The sequence below is a fragment of the Dermacentor silvarum genome, chromosome 6, assembly GCF_013339745.2.
Source record: "Dermacentor silvarum isolate Dsil-2018 chromosome 6, BIME_Dsil_1.4, whole genome shotgun sequence".
Lineage (NCBI taxonomy): Eukaryota > Metazoa > Arthropoda > Arachnida > Ixodida > Ixodidae > Dermacentor > Dermacentor silvarum.
The window spans coordinates 135,969,797-135,989,306 of NC_051159.1; the positions used below are offsets into that span (position 1 = coordinate 135,969,797).

The 19,510-nt window shown below is 45.5% G+C and overlaps 1 protein-coding gene across 1 annotated transcript in view; it reads left to right on the forward strand.

Moving 5' to 3' along the window:
- The first annotated feature begins 1,479 nt into the window (after positions 1-1,479).
- The window catches only part of LOC119456074 (cell adhesion molecule 2), a 66,275-nt gene continuing 48,244 nt past the window's right edge, over positions 1,480-19,510 (forward strand). The window contains exons 1-2 of the mRNA XM_037717674.2: positions 1,480-1,742; positions 10,624-10,917. Of these exons, the coding sequence (XP_037573602.1) occupies positions 1,607-1,742; positions 10,624-10,917 (430 nt within the window). The 5' untranslated portion in view covers positions 1,480-1,606. The remainder of the gene's footprint in view (positions 1,743-10,623; positions 10,918-19,510) is intronic.

The window sequence follows — 19,510 nt, forward strand, 5'->3', positions numbered from 1 at the left end:
GCTTCTTTCCAGAAACCATCGCACAGTAGTCCGGTTTGTAGGCATATAGGCAGCCTTCGGGGCGCCTCAACAGCGAAGGGGCTTCATTCTTTCTAAAACGAAAGAAAAAAGAAGCAGTAGAAAGGAAGGAAACGGCTCTCGTTCGTTCTCTCGACGCGTCAAATGAATATTCGCCTAAAATTGAAGAAGGCTGCCTAAAAGCTCGGGGTTGAAAATGAGTGGGAGGTGCAGTCACGATTATGTAAATACTTCCTGCGAAGCGAAATCTCGGCTGGCCACGGGATAAGCTGAAAACAAGCAGATGGCCTGCCCGTCCACGCGTCGCCATCTTAACTCTATTCGTGGGTGAAAGGGCGAAAGCTGCGCTAATGCATACCCTCTCCCCAATGCTCTGCGTCCCGTCTTCCGCCTTCGTCTCCTTTACTTCCCTTTGCTGCAAAGGCCGCCGTTACTTCGCCTCTCTCCGCATCCCCGTTCTTTCCTCCTACTCCCCTCGCCCTCTCCAAAACGCCCATTCTGCTCTTTCTGCCGCCTTCCGGCGGTCGACGCAGTATTCTTAATTCGAGACCACCCCATTCCGCCCTGCCGGAACCGCCGGGCGCGATCATTTTCACTTGATAATCAATTCATGCGACCCTTATTAAGAACTTCTCTGCCATCTGTCGTTTCCCTGCATCTCGGCGACGACTAATGACCGTAACCTCCACCGCCGCTAACGTCGCGCACACAAACACATCGGCAGTGGTGGAGCGCGGGGTGGACCGCCTGGCCGCCTTATTTTGTGTCGGAATTCTCAAATTCCTTCTTCTCTCCGCTTACGCACAGACACACACGTACACGGCCGCGCACAATCGCTCCAATGAGCCGGCGGCGGTAGCGAGCACTTTTTGCCGTACAGCCCTCGCAAACCGACAGTGGAAGCACCAGAAGCAGCAGCAGTGGCACTGGGCGGCAGATTGCGTGTGCGCTCCTTTCCGAAAAACTGGCAACTGATCGCCGGATACTTACGCAGATCGCCGGACTCCTTCATCGCCCAGGTCGCTCTGCCGCTTGCAACTCCCGGTGCAACGAGTCGGCGTTCGGAACCACGTCCATATTAGCGCATAAGGACATAAGCATCCGGCTCTCTTCCTCTCTCTGTATCACTCCCTCCGTTGCTCCCCCCTTGTTCTCTTCCGTTTCGTGCACGAGCAGGGAACCGAAGAGCGAACAACGAGCATCAGCTCGCCACGAGAAAAGAGTGGCTGAAAGCGCTCCTTTGTTTTGTTTTGCTGTTCGTTTTTTTTTTCAGAGATAGCCCTCCTGGTGCTTTTTGAGCGAGACTGTCGCCTCTCTCGCCCTTCTCGTTGCGTGGCGCGACCAAAAACTCTTCCGCCGCCAGTTACTTCGTTTCTCCACTCTGCTCTTCACTCTCCCTTATTCTCTCATTCCTTTCCCCTCTTCGTCGCGTGCGGCTCTCATTTACGTGCCAGCGTCGACGAGGTGGTGCCTCTGTGGTTCGGCTGGTGGTGGTCCACTTGAGTGCCGACGCCGCTCGAGTGCGGAGCAGCACAGCCGCGCACCCCGTCGGGTCCCGTTGGCGGGCGGACTCCTCCGTCCAGTGCCCATGCTGCTACGCTACCGGACCTTCTGCTTGATTCTCTGGCGTCTCGGCTTTCACGGCGCCGTCGGCTCGTCGTCCTCGTCCTCCTCCTCGTGCTGCGCCCACAGACACAGCGTCCCGCGCCGCGACGTCCAAATGGGTGAGCAAACACTCCCTGTCCTACATTTACACCCCCCCCCCCCTCCTCACTCCCACCTCGTACTTAGATGGTTTCGTTGTTTTTGTCATCCGATGCGGGATGAATGCGGCAGCCGGAGAAGAGCCTGCTAACGCGAGCTTAATGCCCTTTGGCTTCACAAATAGATTTCGCCTCCACCGGCGCCCCATCAGTCTGCCCGGCGTCCAGTGCTGACGAGCCGGTTTACGCCACTGCCTCCGTATACAACGCCATCGATCCGGCTTCGTTTTCTGCTCTGTAAAGGACGTCATGCTTAGCAAAAGACCTTTTAGCTCATTAACGATACGCGCGCTCTGTGGGTACATCGAGAGGCGTCGCCTTAACCGGGAGGAGAAGTGATGACGAATGCTGTGGTGTGTCTCGTACTTGGGAAGTAAATGCGTCCTAGGGAAGGAGCGTATACCGTATGAGCTTAACGGCGCCTGCTGGTATTTTCTTCTTGAAGCGCGAATTGACGCGCTGGAAGAACGGCACACATTTCCAAGAACGCGCGTGTGACCATACATACACCGCGTCATCAGTCTTGGGAGCACAGGAATGGAGCGCACCTTCAAATCATCAAGCAGGGCGGAAATAAGCGTCAAAAGATATATCCGAGTAACGCTCACTTGAGGTCCCGGGACCACTTAGGTTCCGTTCACTGTATAATTATGTGCTGGTGGTACGGAAGCGGATGTTGGATGCATTTTAACTTTTATGATCTAAAAGCCCATTCTGCAATAGGCCCTCAAAACCTTGAGCATGACAAAAATGTTCATTTTTTAAGGTACCGTTATAACAGGAATGAAAAGTTCCGAAGTGACTACGCTTATCGGCTGGTGCATCTGTCCCACCTGGCGTGATCGCGCTGACTTTCAGCGATGAGACCACAGAACGTCATCAGCACCTGTACGCGTGGAAGAAAGACAAACAGTAGTTTGAAGAGCTCTCTCTAGTACCAAAAGCTTCTGTTAGTCGGAATAAGTCTAGTACAAGAACGTCAAAAGACCAAAGCAAGTGGCTTATCTTAAACTTCATGTGTTACACCGGCACTGAAGTGTGATTTGGCGTTCTCAAATCAAGGACTTTACTACATGATATTAAACCTTATTCCACATCTTTGGCATTGCTGAAAAGTTGGTTGTCCTCGAGAAAAACAGGATCTAGACCAAACAATAAGTAAAACCGCGAGTAACGAGTGATATCATAGAAGGACGAGTTTTATACAAAAGTGACATACGGCAGAACGACGTCCCAGTCACGGTGGTTTGCGGAGACGTACATACATAGCAAGCATGTCGGTTAGTCTTGTGTTGAGGCGTTCGGTAAGGCCGTATGTCTAGATGTGGTAAGCAGTGGCGATTTGGTGTGCAGGAGAACGTGAGCGAAGGATGTCGTCGATGACTTTCGACAAAAAGTAGCGTCCGCGATTGGTGGTGAGCTGCAGAGGAGCACCGTGGTGCAGTGTAGCATTGTGCAGAAGAAACTCCATGGCGTTCTTGGTGCAGCATGTGGCGTAATTGGTGGCAACGGCAGCCCATTGGCTGTCGGCATTTGTCGTTAAAGAGGGGCTCAGTAGAACGAGCCCCACATGAAGTTTCGTTCGAAATGTTGATCGGAACCCCATCGTGAGACGGTGTTGGCACAAAATTATGTTAAATCAAGTCAATTAGAGCCACAGAAGGGCAAAGCTGAACTAAGTTCGTCAACGACGAGTACCCCCGAGAGCCAGGTGACAGTGCGGACGCGATGTTAGCCACTCCTAAACTTCCCCATCGATCAAGGTATCCGCGATGAAAAAAAATTAAGCACATCCAACGCACATTATTTTGGAATCAGTGTGAAGCAAGGCTTTGTGTAATGTTTCTGCTTAAGTACATCGATGTTGGCGATTACGTTGGCGTGCATGTTCACGCTTAAATTTAAAGATGTTCGCACGTACATTGGTGCGCATGCTTATGCAGTGAGCGCACGAGTTCTCTATGAGCAGTTAACATAGATTATAGCGAGTGTGTTGGATCTCCATAATTCGTTTACAGCACGAGCATAGCTTCGTGTTTCGCGGTTATACCATTTACGCACCTGTTAATCGAGACGTCTATTCTTGGATTCAACTCCCTGGGCAGTTTTAATGCGCTTCAGCCCTACGACACGCAACTGCAAATAGGCTCTCACTGAGAATGCACGTGTAGGCGCTGCTCTTCTCGGTGATCGCGTAACGTACTAGACGAGAAAACGACCGACGAACGTCGAACCCCAAGGAAGAGGCAATGAAAGTTTCCCTTTATTACACTTAAATCTTCATCGCCCTAGCATCACAGTGGCACATCTATTCTGGATGAGTTGCCGTGAACGATCACATAACTAGTTGCAGATACCCAGTGTGGAAATTGCCCCCATTTAATGTTTCTTGTGTAGCAGTGACACGAGCATTCTGGAGGACTCGTCAAAAATGGACCTAGAGGCACATACCCTTGCCGAAGTTGTGTGTTCGTCAACATAGCATTGACACATTGTCGTAAAGCGCGTGCACGTGTGTCCTTATCGACGTGATCGCCATCACCTCAGCAACCACAGCGAAGAATAGGCAACTGTGGGGAGCTTTTCTTCTATTCTCGCGAGTTGCCCGCCCGGTTTCTCGCGTGATAGCCGGCACGCAACGAATGAGAGAGTGGCGGGATAACCACTGAAATCGCGAGAGCTTGCTTGAAAGCTCTGCTGCGTGGACGTGCATCGGGACTCAGCTGAACAATGGTCGGCAGGCAAAGTTCTCCAGGCCGGCGTACTCAGCAAATTGACCGACACACGCGGTGAGTCCGCCATTGTTATCGGCAGCGAGGAATCCCGATGCTCCTTGATATCGGAATCTCGACGTGCTCCACAGATAAGCTACTGTGTTCCAACCTGCTCTCAGACCTTTCCGTCGGCCTACCATATTTTATTCATGTTAATTCTTCCATTAAAGTTATCATCGCGCGTTTCTTTTTGTATATTCTTCTACTATCACGTTTGTCGTGCTTATTGCCACGCGTAGTTCGAATTTGTCGCACGTAATTGTGGTTCTTTCTTGTGAAACGCAAAGGTCAATGTGATGGGTTAGTGTAGGCATTGCTGGGAGAGTTGTTCACCTGTCGGCTTCAGATAAGCCTTGAACTTTTTTGTGTAGTTTGTTTGCGATGCAAAAGCGCCCGTGTACCGTGCATTCGGATCGTGTTAAACAGACCCAGAGAGTCTAAATTAATGTGAAGTTCTCTACTACGGGACCTCATAATCATACCTTGGTTTTGGCATGTCAAATCATATAATAATTTTTTTACAGATTATGATTCATAATCTCCGCCCGACCATTCCAGTCACTTTCACAAATTTGAATATAGTTTACCCCGAAATATATCATGCTGCACATAGGCGGTAAATACATTATTGCCAACCGCCGGTGAGATGTATATTCGGCAAATGAAAAAAAAAAAAAACATGCATGTAGTTTAATCTCTATCGCCGCAACATTTGTAGGCCCATCTCTCAAGCCTCGTGCTTCTGTAACAGCGTTCAGATTATGGATACAAGCCTTCGGCACTTGTTGACTTTACTTTTCTATTTATAAAAATCATTCTAAAAGACAAGTATTGATATAGTTGGTACCCCAATATTTGCGGATCTTATTATTGTTGATTTGCCTGATTAGCATTTTCGTCCTTTTAAATCATATGGCGGAAGCACTAAACTTGCTTCTGTAATGCGCTTTCCCAAAACATATTCAAATTCAAACGCCGATATTACATTACTCGCGCGTGCTTTCACATTAAAAATCTTACAGTCAGCTGTAGCTATAGTGAAAGGCGCGGCCTGTCAATCGTCAGAGATCTGCAAGCTCATCGTTCAGGTATCTAAAATACATTTTGATGTTCCTTGTATCATGCATTTGTTGGATAATTTTTTATCAGTGTCTATAAAGCACGATTCGTTATACTAGCAGCACAAGAGAGGTACCTCAATATCACAACTAAAAAATGTTTGGCAATACATTTCTCGGGAACATAAACGCTTCCTAGATGCCTTAATGCTTCCACAAATCCACTTAAAATAAAAAGGAACATCTTTCTTGGAAGTCTTTGTAGGTTGCTGTAGATGGTGTATTTGATTCTGACTAAGAGGTTTACATAAACAAAAACATATATCGAGGTGTTGGTTTAGTATTTTAGTGCAGGAGCGTATAGAGGCCGACATCGCAAACAAGAAACAAGAGTTGGGTTCTCAGGGTGAATTTGTTTATGCAAATGTGCCTCATAAGCGAAGCAGACACCGAGCCTTTCAATGCTTTGGGAACTCTTGAAAAGCTCAACTCAAACTATGAATTTCCTCTTGTTCGCGTTAGGACACCCTTTGCTTATATAACTAGCGCCATAACAATGATATGAGCGTTCTCTATATGCTGTCGGTTTTCGGAAATCCGAGCTCGTGATATTCAACTAATAACTTATCTTGTTGAAGGCTGTCAAGAAAAAAAACAATAACAAAAAAGGGATCTTTTGCGCTATTCATTCAGGGTTAACTAAATACAACTCTTTATTCTTTATGACTGGGTGCTTGCAGCATTTTCTCTCTGCCAGGTCACAATAAGCTGGAATAACCGCGCTCAGAATAATATAAACTTACTTGTACATTGCATGCCCCCTAAAGTAATAAAAGCGAATCTTCTTTTGCGAACCTCGCCGGCTGTTCTCTTGCTGTATAGGCCGACCAATCACAGCGGAGTACGCTCGCCGCGCGCGTCGCTGGGTTCTTTGCACCACAACCAGATGACGCTCGCCTCCGCGCATCCGAGGCAGCAGCGGCGCTGGTCGTGCGCGGAAAAAACAAAAAAAGAACCACGCAGCTCGCCTTCGTGCATCCCCTGCTTCACGGTAATGAGGAAGTAAAAGCTTGCTGCGCATGCTGCCCCTGAAACCATGATGCGTTCAAGGCGTCCATCATAGTCGCTGTGTGTGTGTGTGTGTGTGTGTGTGTGTGTGTGTGTGTGTGTGTGTGTGTGTGTGTGTGTGTGCGTGCGCGTGCGCGTGCGTGCGTGCGTGCGGGCGCGCACGCACACACACGCGTTCTTATTTCGACACTTTATGCACTCACACAAAGCTTCACATTCCAAGTCGTTGGATCTGCTGCATTTCTTGCATAAAAATATTGTTATTAAAGTATTCTACGGCTGCCTCTCTCTGGCTAGTTTATGTTTATCATATTCTAAGGTGGTTTTAAAAAATTCGCCCTGACATGAGCCATTAGAAGCACGGTTATCTATATATTTAGACATTGAAATGGCAACTGGAAGCTGCTTTGAGCTACCCATTTCCACATATATACGCACTCACATACCAAAGAAGCGTAGGGATACTGTCTGTGAAAACAATAGTGTGACCAAAAGAAACAAACATACAAAATAAGACAATCGTCCAAGTGCCCTTGCGTTAAGTAAAAGAAGCTCATGCCCAATGTAATAAAGGACACAACTATACGCTAAAACAGGACTGTTTTTTTAAAGTAGTCCTAACATCAAAGGCTTAATATACATAGAGTTCATAGCAATCTAGAAATCAAATGAATTAGATCGCTGTCTACAGGGAAATCTCGTGAGCCTGTTGAACACACCTTTGTTTATCGAGCTTTAACTATGGACCAATTATTTTCGTATTGGGAAATTCGAAGTGGCTTGACCTAGCGCAAAACCGAAATCGCTGTTGGTCATATTGTGGACAGTCTATGAGCAACGGCTCAACAGAAGCGTCTGGGGTGTCACTTATACATTGCGTTCTTTTACACGCGGAGCAAAAAGCGAGGTTTCTTGGTGATGTCTGGTCGTAAACGGTGAAGCAGGGTGTTTGTTGCAAACTGACAAGGGGGCTTGTTCATCTAGTTAGCCAAGCGTCATTGTCTCTTCGGAACAAATGGCGTAGGTTATAATAAATTATTTATTGTAGTGAAGTAGAAGGAAACCGATCATATGTTGCATGTCTCGTTGGTCTAAGGCAAACGTTGCTACGTCGGCATCAGAAGACTACTAATTGCATGAAACACACGTATGTATGATGAACAGATGAGTAGAGAAGAACTGTTTCCTTTAATATGCAAGAAATGAAGTATACCGTGGAATTTTTCAAAGTTCTGTTGCAGGACATTTTCCAAGTAATTTAGCATTCATAAAAAGCAGCCGAATTAGAATTTTCTAAACGGCTCGTGTCAATGTTTTCACGTTTACGGTAATTACAGCGCTGCCAATGCTTGCACATTAGTAGGTTGAAGCATGGCAGGATATTGCATCAAAGTTATGGTATATGCTATCAACAAGTATAGTGACATTACAAATGAGAATGCGAACTCACAAATGAAGCATACAAATACAGCAATGTTTGAATCCAGCATCTGATATACAGATATTTGCCGCAGAAAAAAAATTAAAGAAACACAAGAAAGTGTAATTCCGCTAACTAAACTTTCTTCTATAGGTTAAACGCATTCCACCTAAACTGAATCAATGCTGCTCCAGCAAGTAGTTTCTTACGGCGAGCGTGTGTATATTCGCGCATTGCACTTTCATTATGTGCGCTTTAAAGGTGAGTGCTATGCTAGTGCATGTCACCGCAGAAATCAGCAAATATCCAGCCTAGGCAGGGCCCATCACTTGAAGGGAGAAAAGTGGGTGCTACCTTTGAAAACAGTCAAGACGTAAATATGGCTCCGCCTATTTTATTGAAGACCGTTTCGTCGAAAGGCTTGGTTTCGTCGAACTTGCTTGGATACTCTTCATCTATGGCTTGTGCCTGAACTACCAATGCGAGATAAAAAATGAACGCATTAACTTACTTCTCCATGTCTTCTGCGTGTCTCATGCATCATAAATACTTATCCGTGAGGAGACGGCACTACTTCTACAGCTGGAATATTGAGACGATCTCTGTGCAGGCTTGCGTCTCTTCAGGTACATGCATGCTTACGTAATCATTTATACATTCCGACCAGAAAGTCCGAGCAGGCTGAGCATGTAACTTATGGCAAACGAAAGTGCACAAAAATGGTGTCTTGGTTCCAAGGCTTCGAATAGAAAGTACTTGAAAATACGCTGGATGTGTAGAAAACATGGTGATTACAGAAGACTGACGGTTACGGTTGCGCTGTGACGGAGTCATCAGAAGTAAATTATTGAAAGCATACACGAGGCTTTAGCGTTTGCGTGCTGTCTTGTTTGTTGATTCATCTGTCCGTTCTTTCGGACACCTTTCACCCTCAGTGAAAAATGAAATTGCTTCATTGTATGTCAGTCGCGCCCTGTGTTCCTATAGGTCCTCGCTGCTTCATGTTTACTATTTCAGCGACAGCCACCTCAGGCATTAACCATTATGAAGGTGCCTTTTCAAATAGGTACATTTCATCGCATGTTAGCCAATTCTGGCTAACTAAAGCAACTTCGCTGAAATGAGCTTATACCGGCTGCGCTTTGATGGAAATGGCCGTGGCTTTTACGATAAAACGGCTTTCATAAACTGGTCTACCTTTGATAAACTCTTTGTTCGATGAAACAATATTCAATAAAATGCCAATGACCGTAGTTTTCATTTATCGGTGGTATTTTTTTGAGCTAGTCATTACAGCTAAAGAAGTCCGGAAATGTCGGAGCCTCCCACTTCTGCAAAAGGATGGAAAGTTTGGCGAGTTAGTATACCTGCGGTATTTAACGCATATATAACGCAATTAAGCTTTTATTCGTACACAATGCATATAGGTAGATATGCAAACACACCAAAGCAAGATCCTATACATATGCACAAGCAATAAGTCGCGTCACCACCTAGCATCCTTCTCGAAAAGAGCTACGCAGGTACCTAGATTTAGCTTGTCCCATGGCTTACTTCGTTTATGTGTATTTTAGAAGACAGAGAGGCAGTAAAAATATTCACACAGAAACTACACTGCAGTTGTCTAAGTATGCGTAAGCATTGTGCGACTTGCTCATCTCCACGCAGCGCGGTGTCATTATCAATCTTATCAAACGTGATCCGACCACCATAAACACTTATCAAGCTTTATCGGTCGTTAATTATCCACATTATCGGACTACATCTGACTGTTATCAATACTTATCTGTTGTTATCACCCTTACTGCACTCCATTCGACCCTTATCAACCCTTATCGGTTGTTATCAACTTGCGAAAGTGGATGTCCAGCGAAGCTGTTGCAAAAGTACCACTACAATTGCTGAGGGAGGTATGCAATGCTTTATTGATGGTTCGGATGCTTGTTTTGAGGTTGTTCTTTATTCAAACGTATGCTGTTCTGTGTGTTCTATGGGTGATTTCAATGAATGTATGGATTGTTCGCTTCACTTTGCTGAGCACTTGTAGCTTCGGCTCACGAGGGTATGAGCCATTGCTTGCGGGGGTATTGGCCATTGTATTCATCTTAGGTGACGGACGGACAGGTTTCTCGTTGGGTAGGCACAGAAATGCTTACGCATTTAAAACGCAGTCAACGCCCAACTAAAGATGCAATTTATCAGTTCTTGCTGAAGTGAGTAATCTTTTTTTAACGTTACTTTTCTAGTGAGAGCTGCTACAGAGTTTCAACTGGTGTTATGTGTTTTCAAAAAGCTGTAATATGTCGTGGTATTATTCGGCATTGTGGTTGGCAGTTAGATTGCTACTTCGTGTTTCTGCGGATGTGCCTATAAGGTTCCCTGATTCACAGATGGCACCGTGATAGGGAGCATCTTAGACACACACACACACAACACACACAAAAAAGCGGTTGATGACATTGATGATCATCTTCAATGGTTTCTGTCACATTTTGTTTATATTTGTTTTCTTTCTCTCGAAGTGGCGCCGCAGGTAACGCGCATCACGAACAGAGGCCAGCTGTTTGAAGGCGAGTCCGTGGAGCTGGAGTGCATCACATCCGGTTCGCGTCCGCCGGCTGAAATTAGCTGGCAGCTGGACGGTGAGCTTCTCTCCGATGCCTACCTCTTTGTCTCACCCGACGAGAACTCGACCACGTCGGCGGTGAGCTTCACACCCCGGCGGGAACACGATGGAAAGCTGCTGACGTGCGAGGCATCCAACCCGCTGCTCGAGAACAGCTCACTGCTCGACGAGTGGAGGCTCGTCGTCTATTGTAAGAATGGCTATGCCTTCTTTTTTTTTGTCTCTTCTCGGTGTATCTGTGTCACTGCAATGAACTGCAAAACGGGCGGAGCCTTTGACGCGCTTCCCGATGCGTACGTACAATCCAATACATTAACAGATTTGGGAGTATGTGAGAACTGGGAGAGGTGGTACATGTCGTACATAGTATAAACAGCGTGAACTACATTTCCTGCGTCTACCGTACTTTCGAGCTGTTTCTTTACGGAGTACAATGTCACAGCAGTTTTTCATAATGGTGTCTGAAGGCTTTGACAATGCTGAAAATATCGCAATGGTTCGTGATTGCAGACTGGGCAATGAGAAAGAAAACAAGAATACAAACCTGAGTAGGAATTAAGAATAAGTGCACTAAGGATCCCTTATATAAGAAATTTAGAGCTGGCGAAAGCACCAAGGGATTCGCAAGAACTTTCTCCCTTACGTAAACAGCCGTGTTCAACGTACGGAGCGGAAATGAGCCTGTAGTGACCCTAATGGACATCCATGGGCAGGCGCGTGCAGTGAGATGGTAATAATGTATGTGATACCCGGCTCTTTATGGTTTCCTAAGATAACTAATTTATTCAAGATTTTTGATGGATATTGGTTTCCAAAGTAGCTTACTTCAGCGCCCTTCTAGTGGACTTCTCTGATGCTGTGCGCATGCACTTCGCCAGGTACTTCCGGCCTCCATATAGCTTTTTCTGGATTCAGCGGCTAAGGAGTTGTGTTGAATTGGCTAGGCTCGGGGGAAAAAACACAGAGGAAGAGGTGGTGGAACAAAGAGAAGATGTGGTAGAACGGCACATTGAGCTGGTCTACTTGAAGAGGCGTAGATTATTAAAAAAATGAAATGTATCATCGACAAATGAACAAAAATTCGCTAATGAAGTTTTTAACTAATTACCTTGGTCGATATTGTAATTTACAAATTCTAGCCGTAAAGCTTGCAAGGCGCATCCACTTCAAGCGAATTCACAGGATGACACCAAATTCGAGATATTAATTCCCGAACTTTGCGGAGAAATGCAGTAACTTTTGTGCTTCAATGCATAAAACGACGTTTTGTTAAGTGGAACGACAGCGCATTTTTACTGGAAGTTTCATCGTGCATATTTCGTGAATGGTGTCATCCACACAATTATTTTCAAGTAAATATGCCTTGCAGTCTATACTCGTTAGAATTTGTAAATTCCAATATGTGCCTTATAACATAATAGGTTAAAATTAATTAGTGAATTTTTGATAATTACTCAATTATGCATTCAATTATTTTTGCAACTAATCTCCGCCTCGTCGAATAGACAAGCTGATGGACTAGGAATATGCTATCTGCCCCAGGCAATTTCTAAAAATTCTTATTGTGTTCGCTGAAACACCCTCTATATGAAAATTATTAAAACAGCACAATGAATACTCGCACCAAATACCGCGAAGCCTTGCACTATCTGCTAACCTCTTGCCAGTACTGCAGTCAAGATGTGAAACGTTTTTTTTTTTTTTTCTGACAGGTCACTACCTTTGATTCGCATGAAGGTGTTTTCTTTTTTCTCTTTATCGGATAAGGTCTGGGGCCAAGAAACTCTGACTGGCTGACCAGATTGACAGAAATATGGTGCATGTTTAGACATGTTTTGCCCAGTGAAGACGCACAAGATTGATTGGCCTTTAGGGGTGATGATTGTCAGGGAACGTGGAATGTGGCAAAAGGAAGTGGCAGCTTTCTTTGAAGAAAAGTTGCGCCCGCTCGCAGGTAACTTCATCATGCGGAGCACTGAAGATGTCATTGAGTTCCTGAGACAGAATGAGAACAGTCCACTCAATGTCCTTTTCCGTATTGACCTTTAAGGCCTACTGTACTCCATACCGGGAGTAGAGTAGCCAATAACTACAGATGGGTGCATTCACTGATATGTAGTATTGCAGTTTCGGGACGCTTTGGGCATCAGTGCCCCATCCCATCCCATCCAAGTCGCAGACTTTCGTGAAAGACCTCAATAACAAAGGCTTCCATCTAAGTTTCACTGGACCCCTCTCACATTGGCATTGCTCGAAACGACTAAGCTCACGCTCTTGCCTGCGCGGCCCTCTCAAGTCCCCCCAAATCAAATTACCAAAACGCTATCAAGTAACGTAATCGGACATGCGTGCTCACGTTCTATCACTTCAGATTCCGCCCCATGCGCCCTGCATAACCTGGCAGTTCCGTCCAGAGGAAGCCTCGCTACTGCATCGAATGACTGGTTCTGCATATTGCCCTGCATGGTTTTTCAAGACGGGACGTACTGATTCTTCGCGGTGTATACTTCATTGAATGAGATAGGAGACATTGAATACTTTCTTTGGTCGTGCCCAAGCTACCGTGGCGAAAGGGATGTTCTACTTGAGAACTCAGAAAAGAAAGGCCTCCCACATGCCTGTCTTCAACGCCTTGAGTTTCCGTAAGGATCCGCTGTAACCCACAAGGAAGCTTCACAACTTCTCACATTTCTAAGAGACCCTGAAATGTTAGACACATGCTGAATACCTCTGTGCCAATGAAAAAGACGCCCCGGCGAAGCGATCGCCAGTCTCGATCACCAGGCTAAACCCGCCTTTAGCTACAACACCACCACCATTCCTGCAAATTCAAGGTATCTGCATAGCATCTAGCATAGCGCCCATGCTGAGTGACATGTTGATTGCATGGCATGACAGTTAGTTTCTCTGGGATCGTCTAGGGAGCCAAGTACCATGTTTTTTCCCCGCTTTGTGGGTGGCTAACTCGTTGTTTTAGCCGGGAGTAACACATGTTTTGATGAACCAAAGACATGTTGGCCGTGTTTCATTAGAAATGGAAACCACTAGTTGGTTTCAACAACAACGTACATTAGGTTTCGTCCACAAAAAAGCATGCCTTGCTTTTCTTAAACTTGGTGCATCATAGCAGATACACCCTGTATATGACACATTCAGTTTCAGTTCAAGCTTATTGTTCATCAACATACAGTAAATTGATTACAGATAATATACAGGCGGTGGTCTCAAAGTAAAAAACTAGCACGCCTTCTCTCTATAAAATAGTAGAATGCATTGTTCTCTCACGTGCTATCTTATCATTGGCGATCTCTAACATTTTACATAACCTGTTGTCCAGAAACGAGAAACCAGCATTTTTTTAAATAGTTCCAAAAAAAAATAAGATCCATGTCGGCGTTTTTTTTTTCAGGAGCTCGTGTCCTGGAAATAGCTTGCATATGGAAGGCGCACCTAATCGATACAATGAGAACTTGTCTACTCATGAAAGGTATACATAATGCACTCCCTGAGCTCGCATCACTGAGGTTCTCGTTTCTATTCACCGGCCTCACCTCATTGTTTTCCTATCATAAACTCCTATTCGCGTATTTCGGAAGTTCTGCGAGAAGCCAAGAAATAATTTTCACTACTAAATGAAGATTTCGAAGCGTCCAACGCTTTAGGAGCCAAATTCACGAAGCTTTTAGGTCGTACGTGTTTTTAACATTGACTGGCCGACTTCCCTAATAATATATCCAACAAGAGGATTGGCTGATTTTTTTTTCACGAATAGTTATAGTGTCAGAAGTTTTTGAAAGTATGGCTGATGTTCCTATGCTGAGTTCCTATGCACCTCATGACGTGAAAACGAAGGCGCACTGTCGAAATTTTGCGAGAGCGCGCGAATGCTTTTCTGAAAGAAAAGGCTATCAATTAGCTAATTTATTTTTCACTAGGTTCCATTTGAACTCTTATATTTCTCAAAATGAACGTGTGATAGTGCTTACACTTTTTTTATGAACATAGATGGCCTGTATATAATTCCTTCATATGTTCTTATAATAAAGTTTCTTAGTCTGGTGTGAGGGATGATGAAAACTGTCGGTACTACTGATTTCATGTTACGACAGCCATTTGAGCAGTCTGCATAAAGTTGAAACCATGGTTTATGAAGGTGTCTATTTCAAAGCGAGAAAGGTATGTAGTACATTTTTTTTTACAACCAAGGGTCATACATAAGCCTATATATATATTACCCATATAGACTGTAAAATGATTTTTTCAAGCTACTCTCTGTTAGCCCCTGCGTACTTCAATAATTATTGCACGGAAATTTTCCTAATCACAATAGTACTGTAGAAAACGAAACTCCTTTCAGATTTTCTTTCCGTTTACAGTGCTGCTCTTATACATCCTAAGCGGCTGAGTTGAGGTTGGGCTACTTTGTTTCCCTTTTCATTTTTATTGCGCTAACATCGATTGAACTCAAAGTCCTGGCACAGGGCGCAGTGATTAGTTTAGCGCAGAGAAAAATGGGTTTTGCTTATTGAACCTAACTATGAACGCAGTCACTACATATCAATACGATATCGTTTCTCAAAACATTACGCGTGGTTTCAATCTCAAATTTTCACATTCAATTGGTGTGTCCTCCTACGAATTTGGAAATGAAAAAAAAAACGTTTACGCAATGCGGAATTTGTTCTGCCTCATCAGACAACGCAAATCACATGTGCGATAGCATAAACATTAGAACTGTGCAACGCGGTGCTTTACGGTATAAAACACAAGCTACATTCGCTATTAAATGAGTCGTACATCCAGAGAATCAAGAAATGTTTAGATTAACTCTGGCGGTTAACACAGTTGACATATTTCTTGCGGAGAAATGAAATTTTGAAAGGAGAAAGAAGTGTTCCTGCTGGTATCACATTGACAGCAATTTAGGATAAACTCTCATTAGTCAAACGTCTAGGTTAATTGGCCTTAATGAACACATATTGTTTGTTAATTTGGCAGTGTGAAGTTACATCGTTACTGCCTTGCTACAGGAAAGGTGGCATACGCGCATTGAAGAACATCGTAAGCATCGACTTCAACAAGGCGCGCATGTACAGCGGCGCGCGAAAGCTTTGGAAACACGGAATTCGCAAAAAAAAAAAGAACTTGCATTTCAGCCCTACTTAACTACGGGGTCTGGAATATAGATGAGAAACATGCTGCTTGTACCATGTAAACCAGAATGCAAGTCGAGTTATTTTCTTTGAGAAAGCAGACAAGGACAACCCTCGTCTTATACATTGGTAATAGTATCTAACTGAGCTAGTTGGTTCGTAGCTAAGATGAGGTTTGAACAGTGGAACTGAAAAACAAAGGACCAAGTTCAGTTGCATACTACCCCGACGTTACTGTCGAGTTCTCTGAGGCTTTCTACAGCGAAGTCCTTCTGTGTCTTTCTTAGTCCTTTGTTTTTCAGTTCAGCTGTTCAAACCTCGTCTTAGTTATACAGTGATCTTTGGCAGAATGTTGGTCGTCTTCTTGCAACCTACAGCGTGCATGTTGGTGAACGCATACCCACAGGAGTACACATATCCAAATGTGATTGTCTCCCGTTTTTTTTTTTCTATGTGTATTCTTGTGCGCTCTCTTGCTCGACCTCCTGGGTGATCCGTGTTTCTTTTAACAGTGAAGCTGTTTAAGCCAGCCATAATTTGTCCGTATGCCATTAAATTATCATAATCAGCATTGGCTCGAGCGTCATCTTCTTCCGCAGTTTAAGCCAGCCGTAATATGTGCGTGTGCCACAAAATTATCATCATGAGCACTGGCTCGGGCGTCGTCATCTTCTTCCGTATTTTAACCAGCCGCGGTGGCTCAGTCAGCTAAGGCGTTGCGCTGCTGAGCACGAAGTCGCGGGATCGAATTCCGGCCGCCGCGGCCGCATTTCGACGGAGTCGAAATGCAAAAACGCCCGTGTACTTGCGTTGTAGTGCACGTTAAAGAACCCCAGGTGGTCAAAATTATTCCGGAGCCCTTCACTACGGCGTGCCTCATAATCAGAACTGGTTTTGGCACGTAAAACCCTAGAAAGATGAGATGATGATCTTCCGTATTTTAAGCCAGCCGTAATTTGTTTGTGTGGCGCGAAACTGCAGCGCCGTAGCCATGGCAACCAGGCGACGCCACACAAACACGACTCCGCTGAGGTCCCACCAAATGCGCGCTACTGCGCATACGCCATGACGTCATCCTGGTGCGTCTGCGCTCACCGCCCGAGAGAGTTCAGGTAGAGCACTGCACGGGCCGATTTTACATCGGGCAGCCCACCCGAGCCCGACCAAACGTTTTATGGCGAGACCCAATAATCTACATTACCCGCCCGGCCCGCCACCCCTTTACCTTAATCCCGAGCCCGGCCCGAGACCGAAAAAGACCACTGAGTGGCGCATAAAAAAATACAATAGGAAAGATAATGAAAGGAATTTATTCTTAAAGCATAAATACATGTAATATGCAATTATGAAAACAATTTGAGCGTTCTGAACGCAAATACCAGCGCGCGAAGTAGTACGAATGACCCTGCCGAGCAGTATCGCCAGCAGTTTCCAACGGCGCGACTTTGATACCGCCCAATCCACTTCTATCGCCACGCCGCCACCATATTTTTCCACGTCGGGCGCCTCACTGTAAAGCATGCGCCGCCCCAGCCACTCGTCCCACCTCAACCGTATTCTAGTACACTCTAGCCGAAGCGCAGCCACAACAGGTCATGAGCGCAGCTCATGGATGGAGTAAATGGAAAAAGAAAGCTTCTCGTTCCTCCATGGTGCAACGTAATGAACTGCTGCTAGGCGGCTGGTTGAGAACATGCGTGCAATCATGGATGGACACAGTGCCATATTTCAGCCGCGTGACGAATTACCTTATCTTACCAGTCCTCGTTTTACCAATTTGCCTTTGAAGAATGAGCAAGTCGCGAACGCGCTTACACCGCGTTGAAAGCATTAGTTACATTGATTTAGGTAAGGAATACGATGGCATCCTTTGGTCTGAGGCGACTTAAGTCTTTCTGGACTTTTACATTCTGTTGAAACAGCGCAAAATATGACGTAAGAAGAAAAGGGAAGTACACAGGAGTAGCACTGCAAGCTTCCAGCTGCGCCGGGGCAACATCTTTTTCAGAGTCGAGACACGTGAGGATAACTCGCTGCACGTTACATGCACCACGAGAAAGTCCGAGCCTGGCCCGGGCCCGCGTCGAAATACCCGAGCCCGGCCCGGGCCCGGGTCAAAAAGCCCATGCTGTGCCGGAGCCCGGCCCGAGCCAGTGAAAAAAACTGCCCTACCCAGAACGACCTGGGCCAAGGGCTGGGCTGGGCCCGGGCTTTCGGGTAAGCCCAAGACCATGCAGCTGTGCTCTCAGCTCGGGTACCCACGGTCCGAAGACGAGCGTCATAACCACTGCGCTATACACCCACGCTTGCAGAACCTGCATTTATGGGAACCATATGGTTGCATTGTGCTGACGATTGCAACACAACTTTCTTTGGGAGAGAGAAAGAGAAAATCAAAGCGAGAGAGAGAGAAAGAGAAAGAAGTAGAGAGAAAGAAAGAAGAAAGAAAGAAGAAGAAAGAAAGAAAGAAAGAAAGAAAGAAAGAAAGAAAGATAACCTAGCTACAACCAAGAGACGCAATCAATCGGCTAGCTTCGCAGTTTCTTGATCTTTGCGCGTCTTGGAGCAATCTTTCGCCTTCTTGTCTTTATTTTTTCTTCTTTTTCTTTCTTTGTGAGCGACGAACAACGGCACGCTCGCCCAATTTTTCATCGGTTGTCAAGATACAAGTTGTAGGCTTCGCCGAAGCGAAAGGCAACTTTGCCGCTCAGGGCCAGTTTGGTGTTTATGAAAAAATAGTGCCACATTGGCGGGAATGAAAGGAAAACTCTCGGCTTGCAACCCACGTAAAACGCCAATTCGTGGGCGTCGTGCAGTGCATCCCCAGCTTCACGCCGCACTTGCGGATTTTGTGCGAGAACTTCGTGCTCGTTCGCTGCCAGTGACAGTACAGTCAATTTGCTGCAAAGCTGCCGTGCCGTTGTGAAAATAAACACGATTAGGCAATTGTTTTTGTTGTTTCTTTGTTGTCTCTCTCTCTCTCTCTCTTTTTACTTCCATGTGGGAGGTCTACCTATATTTCCACTGGACCTATACTTCGGATCTTATTGTACATCGAAGTACGTACCATACTTTTTCAGTCGAGGGTAGATTCGTTGACAATGACAGAAGGTAAACTTTCTTTTCTGGCGGGGAGGCCGGATTAGGTTCCGCGCACAGTTCGGATGTACGTGTTTTTCAGGCCACCCGCGTAAAGTGACTGCGACAAGTGGGCGACACCTGCTTTATTATGAACTAAGACCAGTGGTCGCAATGTTAATGCTCCCCGGGTGTTTTGTCTGCAGCATCGAGCTACTGTCAATACCTGCTAGCGCCAACCTAAAAAAAAAATGCCTGCTAATACTAAACACCCACCGCACTTGATAAGTAGCGCTCGGAAGGAGAAATAACCGGCAGATACTGCACATCTAGCTCCGCCTGCAGCAAGCCACATTTTTGCCACAGCCACACAAACCTTGGTAAACGAGTAATACAACAGGCTCATTCTATCAATATCAATTCTATCTATCACCGCTTCTATCAATTGTAGTTCGAATTTCGACTCACCGGGATGCTCGTGAAGCATCCGAACAACGTAGGGCAAGGCTTTATCTATGGGCACTGTGCATGGAACTATGGCATTACGGTTTA